Genomic DNA, 26,333 nt, shown 5'->3' on the forward strand with positions numbered 1-26,333 from the left:
GTGGAGATGAGTCCTTAGCCAGATCAGCCATGATCTAATTGAATGGAGATCAGGCTCCACAGACCAACTCCTGCCCCCAGTCCTTATGTTCTTAACTAGCTATGTCTCAGGTGCATGATTTTTTCTGGATCAGTTAATATAAAGACACACAGTTATAGATAAAAATTTAATTTTGTTCAACTCCAGAATACCCTTTAATGCCCAAAAACTAATAAACAATCTAAAAATTCCTGGTTCTCCTTAAAAGCAGTGTCAGACACAGATATAGGCAAAGCCTCACTTCATAGAAAGATTGGCATTTCAAGGCTCCTGCAGTACTGCCCCCCGCCAGTGCTGAGGTCCCTCGGTACTGCCCCCTTCAGTCATATATTGGAGTCCTGGCTCGGACTTTGAGCTGCAATATCTGGACCAGAGCCTGCAATGTGCTGACCTTTCTGGTAAATCCCAAACCACCTAAGCCGTGTCCTGGAGGACCATTCTGGGGCTGTAGATAATGCAGTGTAGATCTCTGTCACTGATGCTTTGCCTGTCCTTCACCATGGGAGCTGTGAGTGCTGGTATCCAGTTCCTCCATACCCTCCTGGATGTGCTGAATTACCAGTTCATCGCCCTTCAACTTTGCCTGTTTCAGGGCCTCCTCGTAGACCTTCCTAGCTTCAGTGTAGTTCCCTGTCAGAAAGCAGAAGTGGTGGATGATGTAAAGGATCTGGCCTCTGTCAGCTGTGGCCTCCAGGCAGTTTACACAGAACAGTACAACACAGGAATATGTCCTGCAACCCACCATGCTTTCGTCAAAAACCTGCACATGATCCATATCCTTTCATCACCTGCATATTCATATGTCTAACGGCCTCTTCAATACCACGATCCTATTTACTTCCACCACCCCTGGCAGCCATCCACCACTGTCTGTGAATGAAGAACTTGTCCAGCGCACGTCCTTTGAATTTACCCCCTCTCACGTTAAATGCATGTCTTCTTGTACTTCACCTTTCTTCTTTGTATAAGAGACTGACGGTCTACCCTATCTATGCCTCTCAGAAATTTATAAACTTCTACCAGGTTTCCCCTCAGCCTCAGATCAGAGAAAATGACTTTGTCTAAACTTTCTCTGTAGCTCACAGAACACACACTAAATGTTGGAAGTACTCAACAGATCAGGCAGCATCTATGGAAGGAAATGAACAGTCAACATTTTGGGCTGACACCCTTAATCATGACTGAAAAAGGAGTACACACTCTCTATCCAGGCAACATCCTGGTGAACTCTCTTGCACCCTCCCCAAAGCCTCTACATCCTTTCTGTAATGGGGTGACTAGAACTACACACTCTAAGTACGTCCTAACCAACTGCTATATGCATTCCTCATACACATACTCAATGCTCTGACTAATGAAGACAAGCACACCATATCTGTAAAGGGGCTTCTTTTTCCTTTGTTATTGTTGGGAAAGGGTTTCTTTGTTTTGTTAAAAGCAGGAATGTTTCTTTGTTGCGAGAGAGTGCTGGAAGCTTGTTTGGGTTAAAATTTACTGATAACGAGAATTGTATTCCTTTGTAAACCAAATGGGGATTAATGTTCTTTCTTCTGAGTCTGTAAGCCTTTGTTGACGGGCTTTTGGGCAGATCGGCGCAAGGGGGTCAAGAGAGAGGACGCAATGCTGTAAGCTGGGCGAGGAACGGACCCCAAGCGGGGGTCCGAGGCCAGGAGGTACTCCGAGGAGTGGGGATGAAGCTAGATGTGCTTGGTTGACCACTCGGAGGGTCCTGAGCTGCGAGTCGAGGAGTTCGGAGGGGATCGAATGGTGGCTAGAAGACTTCAGTAATTGAGCTCCAACGGTTGTGCACAAAGTGGTTTGCACTTTGATAAGTTTGGCGCCTTTTCTTTTTTTTCTCTCTTCATATATACTGTATCGTTATTAATCACTTAGTTATAGTAACCTTTATAAATTGTACTCATTTAATCACTTATGGTGTACTGTCTGTTTTTGGGCGAGGCGGGGACATCACACAGCATCCACACCAGCTGATTACCCAGTTTGGCGGGGCCGAAGGCTGCTCCCCCTAGACGAGAACGAGCTGAGCGAGCCTGAGGTGACCCAGGGGGTTACATATCTTACACACATAAAACCCTGGAAGCACTCAGCAGCATCTATGGAAATGAATAAACATTCGATAGGTGAAGAAGGGTGGGTGGGAAAGGTAAAGGGCTAGAGAAGGAGGAATCTAATAGGATACGTGACTGTGGCAGTGAGTACATGGTCGAAGAGTCACAGGGCAGCAGAGACCACAGAGGGGGAGCAGTGAGACAAAGTCTCACTAAATTCCCAGTGAAGAGAAGATTTAAACTTCTTCAGGATAGGCATCCCTCAGACTTCAGAGAGAAGCAGCAAATCATAAGCACAAGAGATTCTGCAGATGCTGCCTTCTTTACTTTCTCTGCTTTTGTGACCACTTTCAGGGAGAAATGGGAATTATTCAGGAGGGATGTTTCTTCCCTGAATCTCTATGCCCCTCTTCCCTCAACTGCCCCCCCCCCACCCCTCAACAAACCTACCTGCCCTCTGGATCCTGAGCCTGCCAACTTCTGTTCCTGGATTCTTCTAGGCTGTCCTTCAGTATTAAATGCATCGTGCCTTCTGCGATTGTATCCGGGAGACAGAAGCACACAAAGTGATAGCCCCAGAACCAGTGACTCCCATCTTATTATCCCGGGGTTTGCCACTTCAACTCACACTTAGGCAGATTGGGAAATGGGCTGCTGGAAAATTCAGGGTAAGAATTCCTCCTCATCAGTAACATGCCAGGGGAAGGGAGGTACTTGGGATAGGAAAGGTTTGGAAGGATGATATGGCCAAATGGGACTAGCTTAGATAGGGATCTTGGTTGGCCTAGCGTGATGGGCTGGTTGACTCAACTGTCAGTGTAATGCTTTATTGCACCAGCGATCAAAAGATTGGGGTTTAATTTCTGCCGTCAACTGTAAGGAGTATTTATGTTCTCCCTGTGACCACGTGAGTTTCCTCTAAGTGCTCAGGTTTCCTCACACATATCAAAGATGTGTGAGTTAGTAACTCGTCAGCATGCTTTGCTGACACTGAAAGAAAGGCAACACTTGCACATCCCCAGCACATCCTCAGCCAGTGTTGGTCATTGATGAAGATAAAGCATTTCACTGTATGTTTCAATGTAAATGTGACAAATAAAGTTAATCTCCTCAAAAATCTTTACCTGCATGGACAAGGATCCTGGCCATGTTACTGAGGATCCTGTGCTCGTCGGTGTGGCCCGTCTCCCTCGCCAGGCTGGATGCCCTGCTGATGTACTCATAGGCTTGGTCATAGCAGCCCTTCATGTCCAGCACGGTGGCCAAGTCACTCAGCAGTACCACTGCCTGTCAGACAAAGTGAGACATAGGGGAGAGGGAGTCAAGAGCAGGGACCTCAATACCCACAAAATGCCGGAGGAACTTAGGTCAGGCAGCATCTATGGAGGGAAATGAACAGTTGATGTTTTGGGCCTAGACCCCACAGCAATACTTCATCCAACTGGCACCACTCCCCCATTCCAAAGGCATATGGGTTAGTAAGTCAATGGGTGTAACTGGGCTTGTTGGGCTGGAAGGGACTGTTACTGTGCTGTAACTCTAAATAAAAATTAAACAGCATCCGCACAAATTTGATCTTGGCATCATCTTTGTACTTTAGTTTAATAACATCTTTCACCTGTCTTCACTGACTATCAGGCCCCTGTGAATGAATTCTCATCCTTGATCACCCTGAAGCCACATCTTTATAAATTGCAACTATATCACGCTTATTTTATTTTTTGTATGATTAATTCATCTACCTTATAGACGTATCATGAAAACCAGTCCAGGGACTCTGTTTACACTTCTCACTGCCTTGATAAAGCAGTCAACATAATCAAGACCCCACCCACCCCGGACATTCCCTCTCCTTTCCACAGCATCTGCAGTATACTTTGTGTTCTCTCTCCTTTCACCTCCCATCACAGAGAAGATATACTAGCTTTAAAGTACTTATCACAAGGCTCAAGGACAACTTCTGTCCCGCTGTTATAAGACTACTGAACAGTCTGATGAGATGGACTCTTGACTTCACAATCTACCTTGTCATTGCCATGCACCATATTGCCTGATTGCAGTGCACTTTTGGTGTAACTGCAACACTTTATTCTACGTTGTTTTCCTTTGTAGTACCTCAGATACCTGATACGATGAAATGATCCGCATGGACGGCATGCAAAGTGTTTCACTGTACCTCAAAACATGTGCCAATAATAAATCAATGTATCAATTGATTGTAATACTCTACATATTGAGGCACAGCACCGTGCCCCTTGAACAGGGCTAGTCCTCCTTGCATTAATCAGGTGTTTCTCCTATGCTCCTATTCTCCTATTCACTTTGTTTTGTTTCCATCCCTAGCTTTGCCAGTCCTTTTTCCATTCTAGTTTAAATCCTCCCACCAGCCCTGGGTAATAACCACAAAATGATTCTAGACCCCTTTCACCACACCATCGTAGCAAAAAAAAAGAAGCAAGATCCCATAAACCCAAAGTCCGGCACTTCTCCCTGTCACCACAACTCATAACAATACTGCCTGGATGTAACCCATTGTACCTGTACACATCCCACCTTACCAAGAACCGCTCACATTGCCCCAACATCTAAATCCCTCTCTCCTGCATGCCCACTTCAGCCTCACATTCAGCTGGTGTACTCTGTTCCTGTACCACATTGCAAGGAGACAGAGGGAGAGAGAGAGAAAAATCACTCCAGCATTGTATAGATCAATTCATTGACTGACTGGTTGACCATATAATCCTAATAAAATAGCTTAGTTATCACTGTTAACATGTGCAAAGTGCCTCCTTTGTTTGCAAATCCCTCTTGCCACTGATTCAGGAAAGAACAAGGAAAGAAATTTTTAAATATTTTGATACTCACGCACACTGGATTTGGGAAGTAATCCTGAGATTCTGAACTTTTCAATTTATCTCCCAGCTTTAAATGCACATTGTAGGACCTGCTCCTTCTCCCCACCCTCAGATATCATTGACACTCCCTCTCTGGAATGACCTACAGCCACTCTGACAAATGCATGGACCTGGCACCAAGGAGAAAATATCCTATTATGGATTAAAAACAGTCAGTACTAATAATACTCAGCAGGTCAAGCAGTATCTGTGAGAAGACAAACAGACGCAAAGGTCCTTTGCCAGAACTGGGTTTGAACTTCTAAGTATTTCCAGCATTTTCTGCTTTTACTTTAGATTTCCAGCAGCTGCCAGAGGAAGTGGTTGAGGCAGAATCTGAAACAACATTATTTAACAACATGGACAGATACATGAATAGGAAAGGTTCCGCCAAACACAGGCATACAGCACCTAGTTTAGATAGGAATTTTGGTTTACATGAACGAACTATCATTGGAGTGAGTCGAAGGTCCTGACCCTTGATTCCACGCTGTACGACTCTGTGACTTTAACCATACTTTTATGCTCACCTTGAAAAGTGGTAAACTGGTGAAAAACTGCCTTGCATGCCATCCACACAGATCATTTCAACACTTCAGTACATTGAGGTAATACAAAGGGGAAAAAAAACAACAGGACACAATATAAACCACAAGAAATTCTGCAGATACCAGGAATCCAAAGCAACAAACACAAAATGTTGGAGGAACATAGCAGGCCAAGCAGCATCCATGGAAACGAACAGTCGACGTTTCAGGCTGAGATATAAAGCGTAACAGTTACAAAGAAAGTGCAGGCAGACAGTAAGGTACAAGGTCATTACAGGTAGATTTTGAGCTCGAGTCCATACTAGGGAATGATAATTCAATAGATGGACAGAAGCTTGGTAGTACATGTTTACAGGCTTCTGTCATTCGCTGAATGGGAAGAAGGGAGATGAGAATTTGTCCAGGGTGGTTGGGGTCTTTGATAATGTTGGCTGCTTTACTGAGGCAATGGGAAGAGTAGACAGAATCCATGGAGGGGAGGCTGGTTTCTGTGAGGTCCTGAGCTGTATCCACAACTCTCTGCAGCACACACCATTTGCCCTTGCAATTAAGACCCTCATCACCACAGCTTTCCCAGACTTTTTCCCTCTCTCTGATGCCAAACTCTGGGAGTTGCTGCTTTGTCCCAGGGACTCATCTGCCCAGCAGTGTCCAGTGCTGTGTGTCTGTTGCAGGGGTCTCCTGTCCTACCTACCTGTACCTACTCCTCTGCCTAGTGCTCACCCATCATTACAGTGTCTTAAGAGCCATCTCTTATGGTGTGGCTACCTTCAGTAAACACTGTATCCACCTGTCCTCAGCACGCAGCTGATAGGGACTAGGTGAGTGTGGGGAGAGGAAGTACTGCAGGTGAGCTGGAGGTGGCCCAGAAAACACTCACACAGAGCTGCTGGACTTGAGTTATAAGGAGAGACCAGTGTGTGGATGGACTATTTTCCCTGAGAAGAGGAGGCTGAGGAGTGACCTTATAAAGGTTTAGAGAGGGGCTATATAGTGGATGGTCATGAACAATGTAAGCAGATAGGACTAGCTCAAATAGACATCTTGGTCAACATGGATGCTGGGACGAAGGACCTGTTTCCACGCTATATAACACAATGGGGACCATTATGGGAGCGGCATCAATGTGAGGGCTGGGGCGAGCACGGAGGGGGCAGCTGATTGCTGTAAAAGCCCCTCACCTGTGGGTGTGTCTCGCCATGTACATCCTGAGCAATGGTCAGCGCCTTCTGGTACATAGTGATGGCCAGCTCTAACTGTCCCTGGCTTAGCAGGTAGCGAGCGCAGGAGTCCTGGGCCATGGCCAGCAGCAGACGTGTGTTCTCCCGCTCCTCTACTGAACAGAGCAAACAGAGCCATCACTCCAACAATGCCAGGCATGTCGCCCCACCCCGATTCCCCCTCCCTGGCACCCACCCCATCAACAACACCCCAACCCTAAAATTCACCCCTACATCACTTTCCCTTACCCACCTGGCAACTCCCACAACCCTGATTCCTTCCCCAACCCCATGACCCACAACTCCACCGACACCTCTGCCACCTTGAACCCCCACCAACACTAACATCTCCATCACCTTGACCAGACCCCCAAAATCACCTTCCCCCACAGCAGGCTTGGGCAGCACAGGCAGAGACTCTAAGAAAAAAAGTATACAAGTTTCCAGTAAGTTTCTTTTTCTGTTAGCTAGTGCACTGAGAATAGATCTGCAAGTAGTGGTATGCTCCTTGCATGAGATGTGAAAAATTGGTGAGACCTCCTGTCTCCCTGATAACTACATCTGCTCAGAGTGCATCGAACTGCAGCTCCTTAGAGGCCCTGTTAAGGAAACGAAGCTGCAGCTAAATAACCTTTGGGAACCTGATATAATAGATAGGAGCTATGGGGAGGTAGACACACTTGTTGCAGGAGGGAGGTCCTGTGGGTGATCGTCAGGACAGGAAAGGGGAAGGTGAACAGCCAGAAGTCATGGTACATATTGGTCCCAATAACATAGCTAGGAAATGGGAAGGGGTCCTGAAGAGAGAATATAGTGAGTTAGGCAGTAAGCTAACAATCAGGACTTCCGGGGAGAAAACTCTGGATTGCTGCCTGTGCCACGAGCCAGTGAGGGTAAGAAAAGGATGGCTTGGCGGGTGAATGCATGGCTGAGGAACTGCTGCAGTCAGCAGCATTCTGGATTTCTGGATGATTTGGATCCCTTCTAGAGAAGGTATGATCTGTGCAAAAAGGACACCTGAACCCAAGGGGGACCAATATCCTTACCAAGCTGTTGGGAAGGGTTTAAACTAATTTGGTAGGAGGATGGAAACCAGAGTGAAAGGGCTGACAATAGGGCAGTTGGTGTACAACTAGATACAATGTGTAGTGAGACTGTAAAGGACAAACAGATGAAAGGGCAAAATTGCAGTCAGTGGGATGAGTTAAAATATAACGGGGGCTGAAATCACAAAGGGTGATGAATAGAGGCCTGAAGATGTTATATTTGAATGCATACAGTATATGGAATACTATGCTTTACTATTAGAGAGATTAAGTCAACCAGCAGGGCTGTAGCTGAGGCAGCAGAGGCAGGATCATCATGGGTGTGGACTAAGTACGTCCTTAGGGGCAGATAGTCCGACAGTGTATCCATCTTTTGTAAACTTTTCAGTAGCTGCATAGACACCTGAAGAGTAGACTATCTGTTGGATGAAAGCGACCAACAACTCTGATAGAGGCAGATGCCGAGTTGTTAAGCTCATCAGTGGGAGGTGGTGCTTTAGCACTGCTGGCCCACCACCTTGAGGGAGTCTTGACCATAAGTGGGCCGAAACTCCTGAAGACAGGTGGCAGATCAACTGATGATCCCACTGGTCATAGCACAGGACAGTTAACATCTTAGTCCACGTGTATTTTCAATTCTGGAATAAGATAGGTGATCTTGTGAGGCAGCTGGAGATGGGCAGGTGGGCTGATGTGGGCATTTAGGTCGTGGCTGAAAGACATACCTGGGAGCTTAACATCCAAGGATACAGATTGTATCAAAAGGACAGGCAGATAGGCAGAGGGGGTGAGGTGTCTCTAATGATATATAAAATAATTGAAATCAAATCCTTGGAAAGAGGTAATATAGGATTGGAAGATGTAGAATTCTTGTGGATAGAGTTAAGAAACTGCAAGGGTAAACGAAGACCTTCAAGGCAGTTATATAAAGGTATCTGAACAGTAGCCAGGATGTGGGCTACAAATTATAAGGGGAGAGAGGGAAATGTTGATTTAATCATGGGGGATTTCAATAAGTAGATTGTGAAAATCCGGTCAGTACTGGTTCCAAGAGAGGCAATTTGTAGAATGCCTATGAGATGACTTTTTAGAGCAACTTGTAGTTGAGCCCACTAGGGGAAAGGCAATTCTGGATTGGGTGGTGTGAAATGAACCAGATTTGATTAGGAAGCTCAAAAGAACTTTTCAGAGGCATTTATCAAGATATGATAGCATTCACCCTTAAGTTTGAGAAGGAGAAACGATGGAGAAGAAGATCCTGAATAACATTGTCTCATTTTTTACTATGCACTGTACCAGTAGTTATGGTCGAAATGACAATAGAAGTTGACTTGATTTGAGAAGATAAAGTCAGACCTATCAGTACTACAGCAGAGAAAAGGGAATTATAGAAGCATGAGAGAGGAGCTGGTGAATGTTGACTGGAAAGGGATACCAGCAGGAATGACAGCAGACAGCAATGGCTGGTATTTACGGGGGAAATTCAGAAAGCGCAGAAAAGATACATCCCAAAGATGAAGATGTATTCTAAAGGGAGGATGAGGCAATCGTGGCTTTCAAGGGAATCAAAAGACAGCATATAGAGCTCCTAAAGATAGCAGAGTCAAGGGATATGAGCAGAAGGCAGGAGCAGGGTACTGATAGTGGATGATCAGCCACGATCACATTGAATGGCGGTGCTGGCTCAAAGGGCCGAATGGCCTACTCCTGTACCTATTGTCTACTGTCTAAAAGGAGGACATATAATATAGCAAAAATTAGTGGGAAGGTAGAAGATTGGGAAGCTTTTAAAAACCAATAGAAGACAACTAAAAAAGCCATAGAGAAAAGATATGAAGGTAAGCTAGCCAATAACACAAAAGAGGATATTAAAAGCTTTTTCAGATATATCAAGAGTGAAAGAGAGAAGAAAGTAGATATTGGATGACTGGAAAATGATGCTGGAGAGGTAGTAATGGGAGACAGAAAAATGGTGGAGGAACTTAGTAAGTATTTAACGTCAGTCTTCACTGTGGAAGACACTAGCAGAATGTAAGTGTCAAGGGCAGGAATAAGTGCAGCTGCTATTATTAAGGAGAAGGTGCTTGAGAAACTGAAAAGCATGAAGGCAGATGAATCATCCGGATCAGATGGACTACACTTCAGGGTTCTGAAAGAGGTAGCTGAAGAGGTTGTGGAGGAATTAGTCATGATCTTTCAAGAATCATTAGATTCTGGAATGGTTCCTGAGGACTGAAAAATTGCAAATGCCACTATATTCTTTAAGGGAAGCAGGCAGAAGAAAGGAAATTACAGGTCAGTTAGCCTGACTTTAGTGCTTATCATGACTATTATTATTTCTTTTTGCATTTGTACAGTCCATTTTCTTTTGCACATTAGTTACTTGTTCATCCTGTTGGGGTGATCTTTCATTGTGTTTCGTCTGTTTACTGTGAATGCCTGCAAGAAAGTGTATCTTAGTGTTGTATATGGTGACATATATGTACTTTGATAACAAATTTACTTTGAGTTTCGAACTTTACAAGGCTTTGGTCAGACTGTGTAGTTTTGGATCTCATATCCAAAAAAGGAAGTCCTGGCATCAGAAAGGGTCCAGAGAAATTCATGAAAATAATTCCAAGAATGAAAGGGTTAATGTATAAGGAGCATTTGATGGCCCTTCTTCAAGTACATAGTTGGTGAATGGTGTAGTGGCATCCGCACCAGACTTCGAGACGAGTGGTTCTAGGTTCAGATCTCGCTGGCTCCTTGCACACTTTACATCCGTGCTGGGTTGGGTGTTAAGCTAGTAACTTGCTCACAAAAAAAAAGAGAGATGCCAATTAAATGGCAAGGTTGTTGCCTGATGCACCACAAGGTGCAGAAAGGAACAATGACAACTCCAGGTACATAACGTATATGTCATCATATACAACCCTGAGATTGATTTTCTTGCCTGGATGGTAGGGATCCTTGATGGATGCTGAGTTTCTGTGACAGAGCTCCATGTAGATGTACTCAGTGGTGGGGAGGGCTTTACGCATGATGGACCGGCCACATCCACTACTTTTTTTGTAGGCTTTTCTGTTCAAAGGCATTGGTGTTTCCATACTAGACTGTGATGCAACCAGTCAATGTATTCTCCACCATACATCTATAGAAGTTTGTCAAGTTTTAGATGACATGCCAAATCTTCACAAACTTCTAAGCAAGTACAAGTGCTGCCATTCTTTCTTTGAAATGGCATTTACGTGATGGGCCCAGGACAGATCCTCTGAAATGATAACACCGAGGAAAGCATAAAGGTGCTGATCTTCTCCACCTCTGATCCCCCCGATAAGAACTGGCTCATGAACCTCCGGTTTCAACCTCCTGAAATAATACTCATGCATACTCAGTGACACAGTCACCTGGTCTATTCTTAGCTTCACCAGTATTTCATCAACCCCATGATGTGGTCTCCTACACTGCCTGACAAGCTGAGATCTTCCAGTAGCAAGATCATTGCTCCTCCATGCTTGCCCCCCTGAGAAGGGGTGAGTTAACTTCTTGAACCAATGCAGTCAAGAAGGTGCTTCCACAATACTGATAGGGAAAGAGTTCTGGGATTCAGAACCAATTACACTGAAAGAATGGCAATATATTTCTAAATCAGGGTGGTGAGTGACTCAGTGGGGAACTTGCAGGAGGTAGTGTTCCCCTGGATCTGCTGCTATTGCCATCCTAGTAGCAGAAGCCACAGGGTTGGGAAATATTGTCATACCATACAAAAGTCTGTTTTACAGATGTAACAGCTTATCAGGAAGGCAAATGGGATGTTGGCTTTCATTGCCAGAGGGACTGAATTTAAGAGCAGGTAAATTATGCTGCAGCTGTACAGGGTATTGGTGAAGCTGCACGTGCCGTTCTGGTCTTGAGGAAAGATATACTGGCTCTGGAGGCAGTGCAGAGGAGGTTCACCAGGTTGATTCCAGAGATTAGAGGGGTAGCCTATGAGGAGATATTGAGTTGCCTGGGACTATATTCGCTGGAATTTAAAGGAATGAGAGGGGATCTTATAGAAACATATAAAACTATGAAAGGGATAAATAGGACAGAGGCACAAAAATTGCTTCAACTGGCAGGTGAGACCAAAACTAAGGAACACAGCTTTAAGATTTGGGGGAGAGGGATAGATGTGGAACAGGAATGAAGAGAAATTGTTTTTACCAGAGATTAGTGAATCTGTGGAATTCTCCGTCACAGAATGAGTAGAGGTTACCTCATTAAGACAATGTGTTATATTGTATTTAGAGTGCAGAACAGACCCTACCAGCCCAAAGAGCTGCACAGCCCAGCAACCCACCTATTTTAACCCTCGCCTAACCACAGGACAATTTACAATGACCAATTAACCTACTGACCAGTACAGCTTTGGATTACAAGAACAATACAGCACAGTACAGTGCCAACCCTTAAACGCTGCCTCCCATATAACCCTCCACCTTAAATTTCTCTATGTACCTGTCTAGTAGTATCTTAAGTTTCACTAGTGTATCTGCCTCCAGATACATTACAGGAGAAAACTAGAGTACCCAGAGGAAACCCACACACTTGCAGGAAGAACATACAAACTTCTAACAGATAGCACCAGAATTGAACATGCTCTGAGCTGTAATAGTGTCCTTCTAAATGCTACACTATCATGGCACCCAATTTAAGACATAGTTACAGAGATTTTTGCAGAGCAGGGTTAAGGATTGAAAGGAAAAGGCAGTAGGTGGACCCAAGTCATCACCCATAATCTTAGCCATAATCTAGATCAGCAGTAATCTTACTCAATGACAGAGCATGCTCGATGGACCAGATGGCTAACTCCTGCTAGTTCTTATGTTACTGTTCAAGGACACCCATCCCAGGGTTGCAGGGCTCTTGAATGAATGTTATAAGCTAAAATAAAAATTCTTGCTCTCCTTGTCGTGGCCTTTGCACATTGTCTACCTGCACTGCACTTTCTCTTTAACTATAACACTATATTCTGCCTACTATTTTCCAGTTGTACTACCTTGATGTATTCACACATGGAAATGGATGGCACACAAACAAATGTATCTCAGTACATGTAACAATAATAATTACCAATAGCAGTGCATACTGTACATACTGCTGTCACTGAGGGGTCTGGTGTGAGTATTTATGTAGTGGGGGAAGCCAAGCTCATTGTGCTGCAGGAGACACTAGGGCAGACCAACTATGGACAAAGCTGCAAATGATCTCACAGACCAACAAACCTACCTGACAAAGCTTCCTCAGGAACTGCTTCCTCATGCTGAACCTTCTCCTCCAGTGTCTCAATGCACCACTTGTACCCTTCAACTGCCAAATGGTGCCTGTGTCAAAGTGAAGGAGCATAAATGTCAGCCATCCATTATAGGTAACTGCTTCAAGAGACAGAAGGAATCAGAATTAAATACATTATCACTGACTTAGAATATGTGAAACTTGTTGTTTGGTGGCAGTAATACAGCACAGATGTAAAATTACTATAAATTACAAAAATAGTCCATAAAACAAAATTATGATCCTGTACATTGGAGCCAGATGGTGATGCAGCCAGTCAGAATGCTTTCTAATGTACTTCTGCAGTAATTCCCAAGGGTCTTTGGTGACATATCAAATCTCCTCAAACTCTAAATGAAGTAGAGCTTCTGGTGCCCCTTGTTTGGGATTGCATCGTGTTGGGCCCAGAGCAGATTTCAGAGATGCTGACACCCAGGAATTTAAGGATGCTTACCCTTCCACTGACTCTTCCATGAGATCTGACTGCGACTCAATGAGAATGTCCAACTGAGGGATTAAAATAGCAAAAACAGTTGGTAAGCTAGAGAGGAACTCTTTCCTCAGGTAAGAAGGGAAGGAGCCTCAGATAAAGTGGGTGTTAAAACCTGCTTCAGTCAGGGATGAAGTTAGGAAGCAATTCCTTGTGCAAAGGGAGTGAAAATTTGGGAATCTACCCCCTCACACCCTGATTCCTCCTTCCAGTATTTTTATTATGGCAGATTATGTATTTTTCTGGAAGATTCTTAATTTTTCTGCAGCAGGTATCATGCCACTTGAATGTGGCTATTTCATAGGCTACCTCTTATCACAGTAATGTGCTTTATCACTCTAGTGATCTAATTTTTAGTATAATACATCCACAATTTAGTCCTTTCTTTGTCCCCTTTCACTTTTTCTCTCTCTTCCTCAGAGCGAGTTGGTTACCATTATTTTCAATTGTTACAAACACCTAATAAACTGCTATAATTACAAGATTTACGCCTCATTTTGACTTTTGAAGAAACTCTAGATCAATGTCACTGGATCCAAAACCCTCTGAACTTTCTTACACATGTACCTGTCCAAATATCGTTTAAGTGTCATTATTGCCATTATCTTTGTAGCTATATTGGAATTCGTTTTTGTTACATGCTTATCTTGCATACTGTTCATACAGATGAATTAATTACACAGTGCATTGAGGTAGAACAAGACCAATTTCTCTGACAGCTTATTCCATAGACCTATCATCCTTTGGGTGAAGAAGTTGCCACTTTTAAATTTTTTCAAGATGGCGTTAATGGAAATGCAGAAAACTGAGTTGGATGAATACTAATAGTTATCAGGGTTCACTGAATCAAAGTGTGCAGAAGGAGATACACCATGTTGATCAAACAGATTTCAGGGACTGAAAAGTTTTGTCCTGTTCTGGTTCCAGAGGATGCCCCTTCCAACATTAACTTCAAGTTGACCAATGGCAAATTCTCACCCCTCTCAGTGGAGCTGCTCGGGTTGAAGGTTGGAGCAGCAACTGGACCACCTCCCCCTCCCGCCTCAGGTAGAATGCCTGAGTCACTCACCAATTCTGAAAGTGCCCCTGGGTTCCATACCTGCTTGCTAGGGGGATTGAGCAGAGAAGCAAGCATAGGAAAGGGGACCAGTTCTTCAGATATATCAAGGGGAGGTCTGGCTGCTGCCTGTTTCACACTTACCTGTCAGTGGTGGCATAGATGTTGCACAACTTGAGGGATATCTCAATGAGGGAGTTGTCATCCTAGAGAGACAAAGGAAGAGAGGGAGGGAGGGGAAGAGGAGAGGAAGGGAGGGGAAGAGGAGAGGGAGGGAGGGAAAGAGGAGAGGGGAGGGGGGGGAGTGGCAGGTGGGACAGGATGGATGGGGAAGTGGAAGAGGGGAAGGGGTAGAGATGAGTGAAAAGGACAGAGGGGATGTGAGGGTGTAGAAGAGGGAGGGAAGAGACAAATGAAGAGATGAGGAGAGACAAAGATGTATCAGGACACACGGTAGTGAGGGCTTTGGGGGGATGGTCAGTGGACAACATTCCAAAAGACAAAACATTTATCTGAATTAGCCCCAAGCATTTCATCCCCCACAGTCTACAACACACTCTGTAACACACCTAGGCTGCTCTGACAGCACCTCCCAAATCCCAGACATGACCCACACAAGGACGAAGGCAGCAGACACACAGGCGCACCACCACTCACAGGTTCCCTCCACATTCCTGGAACTCCCTCCCCACCAGTGCCTGGGAACATCTTCCTCAGAAGGGTAGTTTGATGTGGCACCTTCCCCTGACCCTCTCCAGGGTATCACTAGGGATAGATACCCAAACCCAGCTGTGATTCCTGCCATTGAAGACCTGTTAAACGATGCTTACCTGCTGCATTCCCGATCCAAGTAACTGACTCATTGTTGCTTTGAAGAGACGTTCAGCCTGTGAGTAAGAGAATGGGAAGTGAGCTCAAGTTACCAGGGGGGATGAGATATAAAGATATAAAGTTACACTTGTCACATGTGCATAAAAACATCGAAACATACAGTGAAAAGCTTTGCTTGCAAACACGACCAACACGGTTCACGGACGTGCTGGGGGCAGCCCATAAGTGTTGCCACGCTTCCGACACCAAAATAGCATGCCCACAACTTACTAACCTTAGCACTCTTTGGAATGCGGGAGAAAACTAGAGAACCTAGAAAACCACATGGTCATGGAGAGAATGTACAAACTCTTTACATATAGCCCGAGACGCAAGCACCGTAAAGCTGCTACACTACCATGCTGCCCAAAGTTCAGGTTCAGTAGTGGTTGGGAAACAGGTGATATCTATGTTTGGGGGTCAAGAGGTTTTAGGAGGGCTGGTCAACAGACTGGTGGAAAGGATGAGATCAAGGATCAGGGAGGCTGCCATTGTTGATCTCACTTACACTAAGGAGATCTCCACGAAGGAAGGCCAGGTTCGACATCTGCACAAGGTATAAGAGGGAGCAGCATTAGAATATAATCATGGTCAACAGTACGCAGGTCACAGTTTCTGGGCAACAAACAGTGTAACATCCTCACACTCATGTGTCCAGCCACAAACAATTCAGTGGCTTGAGCAGCATCTAAGGAAATGCTGACATAGAATGCATTTTTCAACCAAGTGTCAACAATTCCTTTCCCTCACTCCCCCTCCCCAGATTCTGCTTGACACCAGAGTTCCTCCAGTACTGTGTCTTGCTCCAGATTCCAGTATCCATAGTCTCCTGTCTCCACTTTATTACTCCATTACCAAATCTCTTTAACACGTGTCCTACGTCCACTCTCAAGATTTTCTCTTCACTCTGATGGGAATTCTCAAATCCTCTCTCACTGCTCTTCCTCTGTGATCTCTGCTCTCTTCACCCCTCACCCCTTTATACCGTCCATCTCCCATCTACTCTTTCAGACCAGCTAATGGGTCTCAACCCAAAAGGTTAGCTGTCTGTCTGTTTCCTTCTACAAATGCCTGTCTGACATGACAAATTCCTCACCCCTGACTTCTTCACCCGGTTGTCTTCCCTCCCCATATGCAGAGCTTCCCATTCCACATTGTCCAGGAACTGTTGTCAGGGGTTGGAGTGACCATTGTTGAAGAGCCCTGCCCCTTACCTGGCAGTAGATATAGCTGATGGCCTGGTTGTTCTGTGCTTGCTGGGCCAGGTGAAGGGCTTGGTGCAAAATCCGCTCTGCATCCTTCAGGTCTCCCTTGGCCGTACTCAACTACGCAGGAAGACACAATGTCACGCTCACCCCATCAAAGAAACAGATTCCCCAGTAACAGCAGGCTCATGGTCATTGCAACCAATCAGAGAGTAATTGTGCCCCATTGATGTCTGTCAGCCCTGCCTCTCACACAGTGTAATGCTCCCTCAGTACAGCCCCTCCCAAAATGCAACCTTCCCTAAGTTCCATCCCTTACAGTGTGACCCTCCTTCAGTACTGTCCCTTTTTTCAAAACAAAACTATAAGTCATTTACACAACAAATACACGTTCAGAATGTACAACAATGAATAAATTCAAATAAAGACATGATTACTACTGTCTATAAAAGTCAATTACCTGGGAGCCCCACTGCTCCTGGAAAACTCCCATTGTGACTGCATACTCCCTTTCCAAGGACAGCCAGGCATGTATGTATCCTTGGAAGAGGGGCAGGCAGTTAGCCCTGGCTGTCAAGTTACTATCTCCACATTGGGGAATTGAACCCTGGTCTCTTGGTATACAGGGTTACTAACAAGAAAGTGTGAGCTTCTTCACACAGTGCGACCCTCCCTCACTACTAACCCTCACCACAGTGTGACCCTCCCACACTACCATCCCTCCCTCACTACCAACCCTCCCCACAATGTGACCCTCCCTCACTACCATCCCCAGTGTGACCCTCTCACTACCAACCCTCCCCAGTGCAACCCTCCCCACAATGTGACCCTCCCTCACTACCATCCCCAGTGTGACCCTCCCTCACTACCATCCCCACAGTGTGACCCTCCCTCACTACTAACACTCCCCACAGTGCGACCCTCCCTCACTACCAAGCCTCCCCACAGTGCGACCCTCCCTCACTACCAACCCTCCCCACAGTGCGACCCTCCCTCACTACCAAGCCTCCTCACAGTGTGACCCTCCCTACCAACCCTCCCCACAGTGCGACCCTCCCTCACTACCAACCATCCCCACAGTGTGACCCTCCCTCACTACCAACCCTCCCCACAGTGTGACCCTCCCTAACAACCCTCCCCACAATGTGACCCTCCCTCACTACCAACCCTCCCCACAGTGTGACCCTCCCTCACTACTAACCCTCCCCACAGTGTGACCCTCCCTCACTACCAACCCTCCCCACAGTGTGACCCTCCCTAACAACCCTCCCCACAATGTGACCCTCCCTCACTACCAACCCTCCCCACAGTGTGACCCTCCCTCACTACCAACCCTCCCTACAGTGTGACCCTCCCTCACTACCAACCCTCCCCACAGTGTGACCCTCCCTCACTACCATCCCTCCCCACAGTGTGACCCACCCTCACTACCATCCCCACAGTGTGACCCTCCCTCACTACCAACCCTCCCCAGTGTGACCCTCCCTCACTACCAACCCTCCCCAGTGTGACCCTCCCTCACTACCATCCCTCCCCACAGTGTGACCCTCCATCACTACCATCCCCACAGTGACCCTCCCTCACTACCAACCCTCCCCACAGTGCAATCCTCCCTCACTACCAACCCTCCCCACAGTGTGACCCTCCCTCATTACCAACCCTCCCCACAGTACGACCCTCCCTCACTACCAAGCCTCCTCACAGTGTGACCCTCACTACCAACCCTCCCCACAGTGCGACCCTCCCTCACTACCAACCATCCCCACAGTGTGACCCTCCCTCACTACCAACCCTCCCCACAGTGTGACCCTCCCTAACAACCCTCCCCACAATGTGACCCTCCCTCACTACCAACCCTCCCCACAGTGTGACCCTCCCTCACTACTAACCCTCCCCACAGTGTGACCCTCCCTACCAACCCTACACACAGTGCGACCCTCCCTCACTACCAACCCTCCCCACAGTGTGACCCTCCCTCACCACCAACCCTCCCCACAGTGCGACCCTCCCTCACTACCAACCCTCCCTCACTACTAACCATCCCCACAGTGTGACCCTCCCTCACTACTAACCATCCCCACAGTGTGACCCTCCCTCACTACTAACCATCCCCACAGTGTGACCCTCCCTCACTACCAACCATCCCCACAGTGTGACCCTCCCTCACTACCAACCCTCCCCACAGTGCGACCCTCCCTCACTACCAACCCTCCCCACAGTGCGACCCTCCCTCACTACCAACCCTCCCCACAGTGCGACCCTCCCTCACTACTAACCATCCCACAGTGTGACCCTCCCTCACTAACAACCATCCCCACAGTGTGACCCTCCCTCAGTACTAACCCTCCCCACAGTGTGACCCTCCCTCACTACCAACCCTCCCCACAGCGTGACCCTCTCTCACTACCAACCCTCCCCACAGTGTGACCATCCCTCAGTGAAATGCACTGCCACAGAAGAGTGCCAGATGTCCGACCCATTGTTTGAGAGAATCTGAAATCTGGCTGAGGTGCAACAATTCCACCTTGGCCAAGAGTGGAGAAGGTGTCCGAGCTCATAGTGTTGCCTCCAGGAAAAGCAGACCTTTGCATGTTTGATGAGGAGTATGATCTCATCCTCTGATGCTAGCTGTTTCTCACCCCACTGGAAGATGCTGATGGTAGCCAGCAGCGCTAGAGAGGAAACAGAAAGCAGACATCAGCAAGGAGGGGACAATGGGAAGGGCAGATCTTGAAACAGGAGGAGTACTTAAGGAAATGCATGGGGGGGGGGGTGGATGGAGTAGAAAAGGAAAATTAAACCAGGTTGTAAACAAAAATGACAGAAGAGTGGGCATGGACACACTGCCCCCCCACCCCCGGGAGGAAGGAATGGGGAGAGTAAACTGAGGAAAATAGGCTGGACTAAACTGGATAGATGATAGAAATGAGGGATGAAGTGGCAGGTGGTGAATAGGTGGTGAACAGTGAGTTGATAAGGAAAGAGGTCAACTGAGCAAATTGGGAGTCATTCACATGTGACGTGCTGGTTGGTGCATCAATTTCCCACTGCAAGATTCCCCCAGTGTTCAGGTAAATGGTAGAATTGGTGGTGGTGGTGGGGCAGTTAATGAAATGTAGGAAATGGAATTGCCAACCAGTCCAGCATTGACTCAATGGGACAAATGGCCTTGTCCTACGTTGTAAATGATATGGGCCGGTTAGCCTAGTCTGAGAGCAGAGTCTGGAATATATAGCCTCCAGCCAGCCCAGTGCGGGTGTAGACTGGCTGAGGGTTGGATTCCAGGGTGTCGAATCTAGAGGGGCCTGTGAAAGGGGGGAGGTGGGGGGGGCACCGGGCCTGTGAAAGGGGGGAGGTGGGGGGGGCACCGGGCCTGTGAAAGGGGGGAGGTGGGGGGGGCACCGGGCCTGTGAAAGGGGGGAGGTGGGGGGGCACCTGGCCTGTGAAAGGGGGGAGGTGGGGGGGCACCGGGCCTGTGAAAGGGGGGAGGTGGGGGGGCACCGGGCCTGTGAAAGGGGGGAGGTGGGGGGGCACCTGGCCTGTGAAAGGGGGGAGGTGGGGGGGCACCGGGCCTGTGAAAGGGGGGAGGTGGGGGGGGGCACCGGGCCTGTGAAAGGGGGGAGGTGGGGGGGCACCGGGCCTGTGAAAGGGGGGAGGTGGGGGGGGCACCGGGCCTGTGAAAGGGGGGAGGTGGGGGGGGCACCGGGCCTGTGAAAGGGGGGAGGTGGGGGGGGCACCGGGCCTGTGAAAGGGGGGAGGTGGGGGGGCACCTGGCCTGTGAAAGGGGGGAGGTGGGGGGGCACCGGGCCTGTGAAAGGGGGGAGGTGGGGGGGCACCGGGCCTGTGAAAGGGGGGAGGTGGGGGGGCACCTGGCCTGTGAAAGGGGGGAGGTGGGGGGGGCACCGGGCCTGTGAAAGGGGGGAGGTGGGGGGGGCACCGGGCCTGTGAAAGGGGGGAGGTGGGGGGGGCACCGGGCCTGTGAAAGGGGGGAGGTGGGGGGGGCACCGGGCCTGTGAAAGGGGGGAGGTGGGGGGGCACCTGGCCTGTGAAAGGGGGGAGGTGGGGGGGCACCGGGCCTGTGAAAGGGGGGAGGTGGGGGGGCACCGGGCCTGTGAAAGGGGGGAGGTGGGGGGGCACCTGGCCTGTGAAAGGGGGGAGGTGGGGGGGCACCGGGCCTGTGAAAGGGGGGAGGTGGGGGGGTCACCGGGCCTGTGAAAGGGGGGAGGTGGGGGGGCACCGGGCCTGTGAAAGGGGGGAGGTGGGGGGGCACCTGGCCTGTGAAAGGGGGGAGGTGGGGGGGCACCGGGCCTGTGAAAGGGGGGAGGTGGGGGGGCACCGGGCCTGTGAAAGGGGGGAGGTGGGGGGGCACCTGGCCTGTGAAAGGGGGGAGGTGGGGGGGCACCGGGCCTGTGAAAGGGGGGAGGTGGGGGGGCACCGGGCCTGTGAAAGGGGGGAGGTGGGGGGGCACCGGGCCTGTGAAAGGGGGGAGGTGGGGGGGCACCGGGCCTGTGAAAGGGGGGAGGTGGGGGGGCACCGGGCCTGTGAAAGGGGGGAGGTGGGGGGGGCACCGGGCCTGTGAAAGGGGGGAGGTGGGGGGGCACCGGGCCTGTGAAAGGGGGGAGGTGGGGGGGGCACCTGGCCTATGAAAGGGGGGAGGTGGGGGGGCACCGGGCCTGTGAAAGGGGGGAGGTGGGGGGGGCACCTGGCCTATGAAAGGGGGGAGGTGGGGGGGCACCGGGCCTGTGAAAGGGGGGAGGTGGGGGGGGCACCGGGCCTGTGAAAGGGGGGAGGTGGGGGGGCACCGGGCCTGTGAAAGGGGGGAGGTGGGGGGGCACCGGGCCTGTGAAAGGGGGGAGGTGGGGGGGCACCGGGCCTGTGAAAGGGGGGAGGTGGGGGGCCACCTGGCTTGTCTTGGGGTGGGGGGGGGGAAGAGAAGGTGTGTGGGCTGTGCCTGGTTCGGGGGAGGGGTCCTGTCTGGTGGGGTAGGGGGGGTCTCTCCGAGGCCCTCCCTCTCACCCAGACTCGTTCCACTCCGGGACCCAAGGCTTCCTTTCCTTGACTGAACATCGGGCCGAGCCAGGCTGCTCTGCAAGCCGGAGGCTGGACGCAGCGGCGGCCGAGAGGAGCGACCTGAAGCTCGAATCCGGAACCAGCAGCCGGAGCGCAGGCCGCGACTTGCTACCATTCGCAACATCACGGAGTCGCCAGCCTCCCCGCCCGGACACGTGACCGGCAGCTTAAAGGAGCGGCCCCTGGCAATTAAAGGGTCGGGGAGGGGCGAGCCGCGATGGCACCATGGACCAGGGCAGCACACACTGGACTCCATCTCTGCAGGTTCAAAGTAAATTTATTATCAAAGTACGTATATGTTACCATATACTACATTAAAAATAATTTTCTTCCAGGCATTTACAGGAAAGAAAAAAATACAACAGAGTTTATGAGAAACTATAATAAACTGACAGACACTGACAAAGATGTGCAAAAGAAGGCAGGCAAACTGTGTAAGTAAAAAAATACCAAGAACATGAGTTGTGAAGTGTCCCTGAAAATGAGTCTGCAAGTCATGGAATCAGTTCGGAGTTGTGGTGAATGAAGTTATCTACTCTGGTTTAGGAGTCTGATAGTTGTAGGGTGATTACTGTTCCTGAACCTGGTGGTGTGGGACCTAAGAGTTCTGTACCTCCTGTTCATAAGACATGGGAGCAGATTTCTGCCATTTAGCCCATCAAGTCTACTCCACCGTTTGATTATAGCTGATTTATTTTTCCTCTCAATCCCATTCTCCTGACTTCTGCCAATAACATTTGACACCATTACTAATCAACATCATTTCCAAGTGCACTCTAGGATTTTCAATATTTGATATCTTCAATTATCCCTTCCTCATTCTTTGAAACTCCAGTTAGTATAGGTCCAGAGCCATCAAATGATCCTTCTACATTAACCCTGTCATTCTTGCGATCATTCTCATGAACCTCCTCTGGACCATTTCCAATGCCATATAAGGGCTCTGAACTGCTCACAATCCTCTGAGTGTGGCCTGACCAATGCCTCACTACAGCCCAATTGTAGTAGTGAAAAGACAGCATGGCCTGGAAGGTGGGGGTCTTTGATGATGGATGCTGCTTTCTTGTGGCATCACTCCATGTAAATGTACTCAGTGGTGAGGAGGGCTTTGCCTGCAATGGACTGGACTGTACCCACCACTTTCTGTAGCCTTTTCCATTCATGGGCATTGGTGTTTCCATACCAGACCATGATGCAACTAGTAAAGACACTCTCCACTGTGCATCTATAAAAGTTTGCCTAGGTTTCCTCACCAAGACACCCACCAGCCATATTTGAAATATTTCACCACTCCTGTAGATGTACTGCTGAATGTTGTGAATGTTGTTTATCTGTTGAAAAACTCACGTAAGATTTTCATTGCACCTGAGCACACATGTTCCTCTATATATGACAATAACGTTCGAATTTGACTTTTGACTTTCTCCCGGATCCCTAGTTTCCTCCCACTCTCATTGCTGCTCTAAGTTATCCCTGGAATATAGGTGAGTGATAGAATGTGGGAAGAAATCAGAAAAAAAGTAATGTAGAATTAGTGGTTAACAGTTGGCACTGATGCAGTTGACTGAAGAACATGTTCACTGTGCCATATCTCTCTGGTCCTAAAACCTGCTGGAATGGAGTGTGTTTCCTGAGACCCTGGCTTGTGCCATCCACTGGGTACTCAAATAGGACCACACTTATCAAGGTGACAGATGAGTCTGTTTGACTCCTCAAGTGGTATACTCCGCCCTCTCTTGACCAACATCGGGATTGCATGAGCTCCTTTGTCCTGTCCCTGCCATTAGCAGATCTCAGCACTGAGATGATCCTGCCATACTACACTGTGGGCAGATTTCTCAACAATCCATGAACACTACCTCTCAATGCCTCTTTTGCACTATTAATTTATTTGTCTGCTTATTTGTGTTTTCATTGTAACTTTTAATATTTTTTGTCTTGCACTGTACTGCTGCTATAAAACAACAAATTCCACAACAAATTCTGTTTTGTTCTGAATACATGTCTATCTGTATTCCCATTGAGTTCAATGGTCCAACTGTGAACAAGATGAATTAATCTCCAGGGTCTAATAAGACCCTAATGTTATCCCAGGATAACATGAAGGCAAGGTGATTGCTGGTGTCATAACAAAGATTTTAAAAACTTACCTGTTGCAGATGAGGTATGAGACGACTGGAGGGCATCAAAGGTCTTTTATCCAAGCCAGTGATTCGAACTTCATTGGCAGAAAAGTCATGGATCAAAATTATGGGGAACTTAATTAATTCCAAATTACTTGGCAGGGGACTGTTGGAGATAGTCAACATAGCTTAGCTGGGGAGAACTACTGACCAATTAGTCAAATGGATAACAAGGAATTCGAAAGAAAAGTGTTTCTATGCGAGACTCATCTGTGGATCTGAATGAATACACCATGGTTGCCACAGACTTTATTAAAACAGTTATAGATGAGTGTGTCCCCACAAAGTCATTCAGAATCTTTCCCAACCAGAAGCCCTGGATGAACCATGAGATCCACAATCTGCTGATGGTCAGATCAGAGGCATTCGAATCTGACAACCAAGACCATTACAACATATTCAAGTTTGTTCACAATTGTAATTGGGGAAAACGTACAGAGTTCACAGCCACCGATATTGAGTTAGGGTTCACCTTAAGAGACTGGTCTGATGTGATGATGTAATTATGTAAAGTAGTTTTATCATGCTTTGTGTACAGTGTTTGGAGTACAATAAATAAATTGTTACCGGTTAATTTAAACATAAGATGTCTCTGCCATTTTTATTTGCGAAAACCTATATTGGTGACCCCGATGCTCGAGGGAATTCCAGAGTTATTGAACATGTTAGCCAACACAGTTGCTTTACAACTGGGGAGAAAAATGCCATTGCTTGGTTCGTACAGCCCAAGGCCTAATTCGTGCTGCGAGAAATCACTGCCCACAACACCAAATATTTCTATGTGGTAGCATCGCTCAGCAATTCCATGGCTGTGAGAGTGGTGAGTCTCTAAATCCTAAAACAGTTGCCGCCCCTGTGGTGATTACTGACACCTTAATGAGGCCACCAACCCTGATTGTTATTTAGTCTCACACATCCAAGACTTTTAGGCACACTCAGCTGGATAGTTAATTTTTTACGGGTTGATCTAGTTAGGGGCTACCATCAGGTGCCTGTGTGTTTGGAGGACACGCCCAAAACGGCTGTGATAACCCCTTTTGACCTCTTTGAGTTTCTGTGCCTGCCATTTGGAATGAAAAATGCAGCACAGACTTTCCAACAGCTGATGGACTCTGTATTAAAAGACTTTGATATTCGTTTTGTTTACCTGGATGAAATAATTATCATCAGTGCTTCCAAGTCTGAACATGTATTTCATCTCCACACTTTTTTTGAACACTTAAGCCAACACAGGTTGATTATTAACCCAGTTTGGGTTGTCAACCATTGATTTTCTTGGCCACCATGTCTCCACAGAAATTGCGAAAAATCCCCCCCATCAAAAGTAGCCTCTATTATGGATTTCCCACCGCTCTATAGTACTAAAAAACTACAGGAGTGTTTATGCATGGTGAATTTCTGTCACCATTTCATTCTGTGAACCACTAAAAATGCTTCCCCTGAAGACTGAAGTTAAAAGCAATACCCCAAATCATGTGCTTCACTAGTCAATGGATAAGATCAGTGCATTTGATGTTACTAAACCAGCTCTTTACAAAGTGACCTTGCTGGTGCACCTACTCCCCAATACACCCATAGTCATTACTGCCGACACTTCAGACTATGCTGTGGATATTATCCCTGATTTATGACATGAAATTTGTCTTTTTGTGTGGCAGCAATACAGTATACAGACATAAGATCCATAAATCACTGAAGTAAATAAATAGTGTAAAATGGGATAACAAGGTAGTGTTCATGGCCTATTCAGAAGTTTGATGGTGGAGGGGAAGAAGCTGTTACTGAAAAATTGAGAGTTCCTGTACAGCCTCCCTGATGTCAGTAATGAAAAGAGATCATGTCCCAGGTGGTGAGGGTCCTTAGTGGTGGTTGCTTCCTTCTTGAGGCATTGCTTCTTAACCATGTCCTTAGTGGTGGGGAGAGTTGAGCTGTGATGTAGCTGGCTGAGTCTACAACCCATCACAGCCTCTTGCAATCCTGTGTCTTGGAACTTCCATCCCAGGCGATGATGCAACCAGTCAGAACACTTTCCACCGTACATCTGTAGCAATTTGCAGTTTGGCGACATATCAGATTTCCTCAGACTCCCAATGGAATAGAACCGCTTCGTGATTATATCAACATGTTGGGGCCAAGACAGATCCTATAAGAAACTTGGAGTTACTCACCCAGGAACTTGAAGCTACCCACTCTTTCCATTACTTTCTCCTCAATGAGGACTAATGTATGTTCTCCCAATTTCCCCTTCCTGAAATCCACAATCATTTCCTCGGTCTTGTTGATGTTGAGTCCAAATTTGTTGTTGCGACACCACTCAAACAGCCAACCTATCTCACTCCTGTAC

The 26,333-nt window shown here is 47.7% G+C and overlaps 1 protein-coding gene across 2 annotated transcripts; it reads right to left on the reverse strand.

The window, feature by feature from the left end:
* Positions 1-92: 92 nt before the first annotated feature.
* LOC132398519 (tetratricopeptide repeat protein 19, mitochondrial-like) lies at positions 93-21,964 on the reverse strand. Of its 2 annotated transcripts, none has more exons than XM_059978116.1 (10): positions 21,753-21,964; positions 19,320-19,408; positions 16,746-16,856; positions 16,040-16,078; positions 15,492-15,548; positions 14,806-14,867; positions 13,070-13,164; positions 6,732-6,883; positions 3,233-3,395; positions 93-669 (listed from the first exon to the last, which is right to left on the reverse strand). In XM_059978116.1, exons 1-10 carry the CDS (start codon positions 21,928-21,930, stop codon positions 512-514), a joined length of 1,104 nt encoding a protein of 367 aa, XP_059834099.1. In that variant the 5' UTR covers positions 21,931-21,964; the 3' UTR covers positions 93-511. The 2 variants fall into 2 exon arrangements, with proteins under 2 accessions (XP_059834099.1, XP_059834091.1); XM_059978108.1 differs by having other exon boundaries at positions 99-669; positions 6,732-6,886.
* Positions 21,965-26,333: the final 4,369 nt, after the last annotated feature.

This window comes from Hypanus sabinus, chromosome 1 (genome assembly GCF_030144855.1).
Source record: "Hypanus sabinus isolate sHypSab1 chromosome 1, sHypSab1.hap1, whole genome shotgun sequence".
Lineage (NCBI taxonomy): Eukaryota > Metazoa > Chordata > Chondrichthyes > Myliobatiformes > Dasyatidae > Hypanus > Hypanus sabinus.

Coding starts and splice junctions, on each gene's coding strand:
- LOC132398519 (XM_059978108.1), bottom strand. CDS start 21,930: ATGTTGCGAATGGTAGCAAGTCGCGGCCTGCGCTCCGGCTGCTGGTTC. Junction 13,165..14,805: donor ATCTATGCCACCACTGACAG/GTAAGTGTGAAA, acceptor ACTTTGACACAG/GCACCATTTGGCAGTTGAAG. Junction 6,887..13,069: donor TCCTGAGGAAGCTTTGTCAG/GTAGGTTTGTTG, acceptor TGCTCTGTTCAG/TAGAGGAGCGGGAGAACACA.